The following is a 9,397-nucleotide window of genomic DNA, read 5'->3' as shown; positions in this document are numbered from 1 at the left end:
ATTATGGGGCCAAAGAGGAAAGTGATTGATGATGTAGAGTGTGCCTAAGGAGACTTACATGGAGAGAAACATTCTCTTAGGCTTTCACAGAGAGCACATTGGCCAAACAATGGCTGTGACTCATCCACATGGCTGACACTGACAAAGGTTGTACAATCTGAGGTACAGGATCTCAGGATAAATTCCAAGTTGATTTCACTCAGCTTATCAGACCCAAAAGCTACAACTCTTGTTGCATAGGTAGGTCCTGCTTTACCATGGTCTTAACCATCCTGCTGAAAAGTATAAAAGCGAAGTATAAGAAGTAAAGCCATTCTGTTATGGTGAGCTGTAGTGTACTCTGGTGAACATTTTCCGACATTGCTAGTGAAGCAGAAGACTCAATACTATTATTGACTACTGGACTCTTTTAGAAAATTTTCCTGAGTTTACACAACTATAATATTCAAATAACGGATCTTATAAAACAAGGGGATGCAGATGAATGTCCATTTTGTATCTGTGTATTCAAAGTGATTAGGATAGTTATATAGTTACATTCTCTTAATGAATAGAGGGGTTTGTTCTAATGGTGTTTGTAAATAGCATATTATGTCTGCATCTTATACAGAAATTAACCACTAGGAAGAATTTATGCAATGTGTTAATTATTGAAACTGTCCTACCAGTTTGATTTGAAACTGTCTCGTTGCTATTTGTTTCTCAATAAAATTATGGGAAAACAAGAATTAATACATAAAATATTGTTGTCGTTAGTGGTTATTCATACTACAAGATGCAGATGTGATATCCTGTCCTCAAACTCTATTATAACAAATGTTTCTATTCACTGAATTAAGAGAAAGTAGCTGTATATCTGTCCTAACCACTTTGAAAATACAGATACAAAATGATCCTTCATTTATATATCATTTTTTTCATTTAGTTTTATCAGAGATTGGTATTCCTTTGTCATTTAAATATTGTAGGTGCGTGGATTCAGCAAAATATTCCAATACAGTCCAGTAGTCCATAATAGTAACGTGTTATCCTTAGGACTGGCAATGTCAGAAGTTGTTGACTTGAGCCATTCATAGCTCAGCATATTAATATGGCTTTACTTTTTATACTTCAGTTTTATACTTTTCTGCTTGGATGGTTAAGACCAAGATAAAGCAAGACCTATATAACAAGAATATAACTTTTGCATTTGACAAGGTCCGTCAAAATATCCTCAGGATTTATTCGGAAACCCTGTACTGCATTTTGTAGATCTTTTTTCAGTGTCAGCCATGTGGATTTTGTATCCACAACCAGTCATGACCATTGCTTGACCAATTTGCTCCCTGTGAAAGCCTGAGAGAATGTTTTCTCTCCATGTGCCTCTCCTTAGGCACACTCTACATTATTGCTCACTTTCCTCTGTGACCTCATAAACTCGTTGATCAGAAAATTTGGGACACCACTGAGTTACATGATGTTACAGTTCAGTTTCTCCTATGTCCTGAGTACTCACTAACATTGAAATGCTAGGGTAAAAATGTTGTCTATCCCTCAACCCTTCTTGCTGCCTGTGTGTGTTGAGGTCATATACTTTTCCTGGTCTTCTCACATCAACACATGCAGAGTGATAATGTGTTGGATACGTTCTTCGTGAATTCTAACATTCTATTCTTATAAACCTGCTTGGGCTCTCTCAAAGCATCATCTGTGTCTTTAGTTTTAGTTTTGAGATTATTTCTTGAGAAGTAAAATATTGCAGCTAATATATGACTCTTTGTACACTTTTATGAAATATTTCACTTTAAAAGCAATTCTTGGGGCTGGTGAGATGGCTCAGTGGTCTAAAGCACCTACTTAGAACAAGCTTAGCAAAGCACAGGGACCACAGTTCAATCCCCCAGCACCACATGCCAGCCCTCCCCGCCCCCTGGTGGGCTGAGCTGGACACACACACACTCACACATACAAACACACACACAAATAATAAAAAAATAAAATAATAAATAAAAGCAATTCTTGTGATTCTATTCAAAAATATATATAATTTCCTTACGGATTGATGAATGATTTCTTCTCATGTAAGATATGAACAATCTTTTGTCCTGAGTTCTACAAATAGGCCCTAGATACTATGGCCATTAGAAGTATTTTACACTTAAATATGGAAAGGGAGCATTGTTAGAAACTGTAAAGCAGATTTAGAAACAGAAGAAAAGAAAAATCTCGGTTTATGTGGGAACATAAAAGTTTGTAATCTTTGAACAGGTGGGAACACACACACACACACAGCCCTGGGGAACTGTGTCTTAGAAAATTGCACTGATGGAAAATTTCCAAATCCTTGGAGGGTAGAAGCAACTGCCCGTGTTCATGTGCTCTGTGACACCTCCTCATACTCCACTTGGTAAAAAAGGAGGCTAATTTGCAGAGCCATTCGGAGCACAGCAGATGACCATTGGAGAGCATCTCTCACCCTGACCACCAGGGAGACTCCTCCTCTTGCTGTAGAAAGAGCAGGACCTACTGGATGCAAGCGTGGCCTTTTTCTCAAACCCTGAAGTGACTTACTATAGAGAATGAGAAGTCACGACCTTCACAGTGCTCATGGAAGTGCACTGCGGTATGGTTTGCAATCTGCATTACTGCAAAGGTGTAGATGTTTTGGTCAGGCTACTGTGTTTAATGCTATGCATAAGTCCTTCACAGAACGCTGTACACTACAGCTAGTACTATATTTCTCATCCTCAGAATGTTTATTATTAATGAGTTTTTTATTACTAAGACTGATGAATATGGATATGTAGACATAATACATTCAGAAAAGAGCACTTGACCTGTAATAAATACCCAGTAGGCAGAAGTAGGTCCAGTTGTTAGTTTTTCTCCTTTTCTTTCTTTTTTTTTTTTTTGTGATACCAAGGATTAAACTCAGAACCTTGCACTTGCCAGGAAAGCTCTTATTCTGAACTATCTCCCCACGCCTCCTTCCTTCTCTATTTCTATCTTCTTCCTTTTCTTTCTTCATACCTTTTTCATTCTTACCTTTTTGCTTCACTTTTATTTTTAAAGAATAGAAAATATTGATAAAAAGCAGCATTAGAAGTGATACAAGACTTGATTTCACTAAGCAAAGCAATAAGAATGCAACAATGATGCTGTGTTACATGATGCTATCTTTCCTCTGCCCCTGTTTTTTACTGCCTTTCTTCTTCCTTCTTCCTTTCCACATTTCTTTCTTTCAACTCCAGAGAATCTAAAACTACTCTCAGTGTTTTTGTTCAGGTTAAAATGAAATAACTTAGAAATATCATGAGTACATATGTTGCTGTTAGCACTCCAAAAGTATTTTATTTATTCTCTCTAAACATATCTCTTTCATCCTGTTATGATCTCCCCATCCTAATGTTTAGGTTAAATAACAGAATGTTTTGTAGCAGTATAAAGAGCACTGTTATAAGATCAAAGTGAACTTAAGTGCAGAAATTCATGTTTATTTATATTTATTTCTAGAACACAAAAGATAATTTCTCCGCAACCACACTCTAGCAAATGGCAGAGGGAGCGGCACTGCTGGCTACAAAGAGAAACTCAAAGCTCAGAGTGGCATCCTCTGATGTAACTCAGTCCCATTCAGTTTCCCTTAGTTCACTTGATACCATGAAGTTGCTGCCAAAAAATTGACAGGAGAATGTAAGTGGCTGAAGTTGAACTCCTTTAGTGCTAGTTGTGGCTGGACCTCTCCCTTCGCAGGAGTTAAATCACAAGACAATAGTGAAAAAAGAAAGTTCAAGTCTTATTTAAGAAGGGTCCCACAGTAAGGCAGAAAAGCCATTTCCCATCTCGTCATTTTTTTTTAAATAGATATTTAGGACTAGGGTTACTATAATAAAAAAGACATCTTTATCATACTAATATTTTTTGCTAACATGTTTTTCAAATCTTTATAAAATGAATTAATGTTATTGCAATTTTACATTTTTTAAAATGACTTCAAAAATATATTTTGCTCTTATGAATTGCTAACTTTCATGTCATTTTATGATGTGAACATTGCTTAAACAATGCTGGCATTCGTATTCTCATCTTTCTTTTACCCTTGGTCGAGGGTGCTCTTAACTATGCTGCATTTCTCTGGAGGATGAGTCAGCTCGAATTTCAATGCTTCGTCCAGTGACATGCCTATTAGACTCCTGCTGCTGAACTTGCTAGCTTTTTACATAGCCAAAAATTTAAAATACCTACTTTAAATTCAATGTCTTATTTAAAGTAATTTTATATTTACAGAAATAGGACAGTAGAAAGATTTCCAGCTATTACTCGCTTAGTTGCCTTTAAAAATGACACTTTGTAACACCACTAGCTTATTAGTCAAATTCACACAATAAACACATATAATATGATTTTCACTATACACTGGATTTCATTTATATTTACTGATTTTGTTTCCACTACTGTCTTTTAGCTCTGGTAGAATTCGCTGCTACATAGCACGTACCTTTAAGATAATTACTTTTGAAATAATGAACCTTGTGATAATGAATTATAAATGAATGTTCTCCACTGGTCAGTACTTTAGTATTAATTTTGAAATTTTCTTTATGTGAAAAAATGGTGAGCTTGTTGTTACCAAATTTGTATTTTATTTTATTTTTTTGCATAATTGTATTGAGAACTAAGTAGCAATGAGACAGTTTCAAATCAAATTGGTAGGGCACTTCCAATAATTAACACATTGCATATGGCCTTCTTAGTAGTTATTTGTTGGACAAGATGCAGACATGATATCCTATTTACAAACACCATTAGAATAAATCCTTCTATTATTTGAATTAAGAGAATGTATCTATATATCTGTCTTAACCATTTGAATACACAGATACAAAATGGTCATTCATCTATAGCCCCTTTTTTTGTTTAGTTTGATCATTTAAATATCATAGGTGAGTGAATTTAGCAAAATATTCCAAAATAGTACAGTAGTCCATAATAGTATTGGGTCTTTCACTTGACTGGCAATGTCAGAATTTGTTGATCTGAGTCCCTCACAGCTCAACATAACAAAATAGCTTTATTTCTTGTGCTTTGTTTTGATACTTTCTGCTGGATGGTTAAGTCTAAGATAAAGCAAGACCTACGCAACAAGTGTTGTAGCTTTTGGATCTGATAAGGTCAATCAAATCCCCTCAGGATTTATCCTGAGACCCTACTCCTCAGATTGTAGATCCTTTGTCAGTGTCAGCCATGTGGATGAGTTACGGCCATTGCTTGACCAATTTGCTTTCTGTCAAAGCCTGAGAGAATGTTTTCTCTGTATGTAACTCTCCTTAGGCACACTCTACATCATCAATCACTTTCCTTTTTGGTCCCATAATCTCCTTGATCAGAAAATTTGGGACACAACTGTGTTCCATGATGTTACACGTCTTCTGAATACATGCTGCTTGTCATGACACACCAGTTGCTGCCATGCTGTATCTTGGATAGATGATTGTTTAAAAAAGAAGAGGATGGTGAGTGAAGGCAGGAGACAGGAAAAGGAGTGTTGCAGGACTGTCGTGCAACAGTGTTGTATATGGTTAGATTTCTGGACTTATGTGTGAACATACATAATTTTTTATTCTCATTTTCTAAATATAATTTATTTTTTTAAAATTTTATTGTCATATTCTGTAGGTACTTAAAGTTCAACATGACAATACTTGATGAAAAATACCTATTCCATGTTATGCCTAAGATGTTTGATATTCAGACAGATAGTGAGGTTAAGCTCAACAGCCTAGGTTGTATGGTAATAACAATAAGCTTCTCTTCTGGAAGGTTAACAATATAAGTTTGCAGACTGAAAATTAGATTAAAAGGACTACAAGGAAAGCCAATATTTTGGCCCTAGCCTTCCCAGGTAAGTTAAGACTCAGGACATCTAATTTGTATTTCAATTGAAAACTTTCATTTCTTGGCCTGGTGAGAGATCTCTGTGATCCAAAGAACCTGCCTAGGGAAGCTTAGGCAAATTTCAGGGAAGTTGATTCCATCCCCAGCACCACATGTCATACCACCCTGCCCCAGGGTAACTGAGCTCCCCTCTTAAAAAAATGATGAAAGAAAAGAAAAATTTCATTTCTTTTTGTTATATGACAGAAAAGGAAATGAGAGGGAAAAGAATTGTTTAATTATTAGATTGATTAGAGGCCTTAATCTTTTCTGTGTGACAGTGCTATGAGAAAACAGAGTGGTTTGACAGCAATATCATGGTCTTATTTTCAAGATTTTTCAGACATTTAAGAGTGCAGTGCATTTAAAAAATTCATTTCTGCACTCAAGTAGATGAAAATATGTGTAAAAATAAGATCATGTATGATGCTTGGTGCCAGTAAGGCAAGTTAGATATCAAAAGCCATCATTTCTGCTGTGTCCTTCACATGGCATCTTGTTTTCAACCATTCACCAGGATCTTTCTCTGTGCTTCTGAGTGAATGGGCTCAAACTGTGGTGTGATCTGATTCTCACAAAAAACAATGGAGTTACCTTTCCTTTATACTGATCTGTAGAGTGAAATCAAAGCATTTCAGAATCTCAAGTGCGTCATGTAACCCATTAAATGCTGTAGAATAACTACCAGATCTGGTACAAGAATCACAAATTCTTCCTGATTTCCTTTGTTATGCTTCATGTCTTGACCTTCTCCTAACCTGGCCACTGCTGCAGTATACATGCATGTACCCTTCAATAAATAGTTCTTGTCTGGTTTTTGATCTTACAGGGTTTGTTCTATTCTTGTGAATTTCCTGGTGGTGTTTCTAACTCCTCTTCACTTCTTAAAATAATAGAAAAGAAATAACACACTGATATTGTGCGTATGCTGTGCATGAAGCCTAAGTCAGGCTCTAAACATAGACTTTTCTTTTATATAAAGCATGAATTAGTACATATAAAGGCTTTTAGCACTTTTCAACGCTTTAAAGAAATTTGAGAAAAGAAGTCATAGTACTCTAGTAACTCCAAAACTTTTTCTTAATTTGTCTTCTGTTGGTAGACAAGACAGTACACTTAGAAGAATGGCAGACTAGCAATCCCTGCTCTATTCTAAGGTGACAGTAGTCATGAACAATAAATAAGTTTTTCCATCCCCTTAATGTGAGCATTGCTTCAGGGTGCCTTTCATTAATCAACATCAGGAGACCACCAGACAATGATCAGAGGTCACAGCTAAAATGAGAGAACTCTACTTGACTTTCAGCACATATGCATTCTTCTCTTCCACCTACATTGAAAGGATTGGTTCTTTTAATTATTCAGTAATTTATCTTCACCCAAACCTTGCCTCATTCGTAGCTACTACCTCCAACAGATTTCTAATACTGCATTTTCAACACACTGAGCAAGAGTTTGTATAATATTGAATCAATTTATTGATGTCTGCACAATTGCAAATATATTCAAACTAATTCTTGTCATACTTTCAGATATACATGATTACTGACTTATGTTTTCACCTTTCCTTTGGAAGCCATGGAAAACCAGAGCTTTGTGACTGAATTTCTCCTCCAGGGATTTTCACAGAATCCACACATTCAGAAAATGATATTTGTTGTATTTTTGTTTGTCTACATTGCAACCATATGGTGCAACATGCTAATAGTGGTGACCATTGTTTGCAGCCTGGCTCTACTAAACTCCCCCATGTACTTCTTCTTGGCATTCTTGTCATTCTTGGATGCTTCCTTTTCTTCTGTCATCACACTAAAGATGATTTCTGACTCCCTCTGTGAGAAGAAAACCATCTCTTTTCAAGGCTGCATGGTGCAGATCTTTGCCATACACTTCCTTGCTGGTGCCGAGGTGATTGTCCTCACAGCCATGGCCTATGACCGCTATGTGGCCATCTGCAAGCCCTTGCACTACACTTCTATCATGAACAGGAGGCTCTGTTGCATTCTGGTTGGCATAGCATGGACGGGGGGTTTATTGCACTCTATCATCGAAATTCTCTTCACTTTTCAGCTTCCCTTCTGTGGCCCCAACGTCATTGACCATTTCATGTGTGACCTGTACCCATTACTGAAGCTTGCCTGCGCGGATACGCACATCATTGGCCTTTTGATGGTTGCCAACAGCGGGCCTTTCTGCATTATAATAATCGCCTTGTTGCTTGTGTCCTACGGTGTCATCTTATTCTCTCTGAGGAAGCACAGCTCTGAAGGGCGTAGAAAGGCTCTGTCCACCTGTGGGTCCCACATTGCTGTTGTGATTTTGTTCTTCATACCTTGCATGTTTATATATGCAAGACCTCCATCTGCCTTCTCCTTTGACAAAATGGTTTCCATATTTTACACCGTACTAACTCCATTGCTCAACCCTTTGATTTATACTTTTCGGAATAAGGATATGAAAAATGCTATAAGGAAACTTTGGAAGAGATTGGTGGGAGTTTCCAATGAAAAATGAAAATGAATCTACTTTCAAACAATAAATTCATGAGTAAAGCATTCAAAAGAATTTTTGGTGAAAACTGTGGAATTTCCTCTGTATGATTTGTGTTACTGTATGTCTATAGAAATAGTCTTTCTGTAGGTATAAGAAGATATTATTACTTTTACATTAGGTATTACTTCTGGGCTGGTAAGTGGATATCTTTATATTTAATTCAAAAAGAGCTGAAATTTATATTTATTTTAAAATTATAATCCATAAATAAGATGCAGATTACCTACTATTATTGTTTGTGTCTAGATGCCCCACAAAGCCTCATATACTCATGGGATGACTTATAGAGGTTGTGATTAATGCATGATCCAATGCTGCATTTGAGTGTCTGAGTGCTACATCTGCACTGAAGCAGATTGTCTGGATTCAGTATAAGGAAGGGAGAGCCTTGGCTCTCTTCTGCTGCTGATGGTTATGGTTTTTGGAAGCTTGTGTTCCAGTCCTTGTATTTTCACAGCTGTACTCCTTTTGTATACTATTCTGCTTGACATTTTCCTTTATGTTTCTAGTTGCTAATACTCTAATAGCTTAAATTATATTGATATAGAGGAAGAAATATTTTTCTTCTTATATTAGAATATAATTACTTCTCTCCAACTATAATTTTGGCAAAATCATAAGTTCTGGCACTGCTGAAAATTTATCATATATTTTTGGCTAGAACAGTGGATAGCCAAGACACGTGTATTCCAAAAGATCATGAATATCAGTAGCTAAAGTCCTATGATGACATTTATTTTTTGTAACACACATACACAATGGCTTTATGTAGCCACTTTTTCTTTCTTTCTTGTGAACAGGGAGAAGGTAGGAAGATACTTGTCACATAAATACAATACAGTACTGGTTATAATGCACACATTCAGAGTATTGATCTATCATTTCTTTCCATGCATGCAAATCTTAGTTATATTATATAATATTTATTTTA

General features: G+C 36.2%; 1 protein-coding gene across 1 annotated transcript; it reads left to right on the top strand.

The window, feature by feature from the left end:
* Nucleotides 1-7,488: 7,488 nt before the first annotated feature.
* LOC101574926 (olfactory receptor 4C15-like) lies at nucleotides 7,489-8,427 on the top strand. Its single transcript, XM_004648708.2, has one exon. The coding sequence runs from the start codon at nucleotides 7,492-7,494 to the stop codon at nucleotides 8,425-8,427; it is 936 nt and encodes a 311-aa protein (XP_004648765.1). The 5' UTR covers nucleotides 7,489-7,491.
* Nucleotides 8,428-9,397: the final 970 nt, after the last annotated feature.

The sequence above is a fragment of the Octodon degus genome, unplaced genomic scaffold (assembly GCF_000260255.1).
Source record: "Octodon degus isolate 3935 unplaced genomic scaffold, OctDeg1.0 scaffold00650, whole genome shotgun sequence".
Lineage (NCBI taxonomy): Eukaryota > Metazoa > Chordata > Mammalia > Rodentia > Octodontidae > Octodon > Octodon degus.
This window is presented reverse-complemented; position numbering and strand designations above follow the sequence as displayed.

What these genes read in the sequence shown, in the direction of transcription:
- LOC101574926 (XM_004648708.2), top strand. Translation starts at nt 7,492, where the DNA reads ATGGAAAACCAGAGCTTTGTGACTGAATTTCTCCTCCAGGGATTTTCA.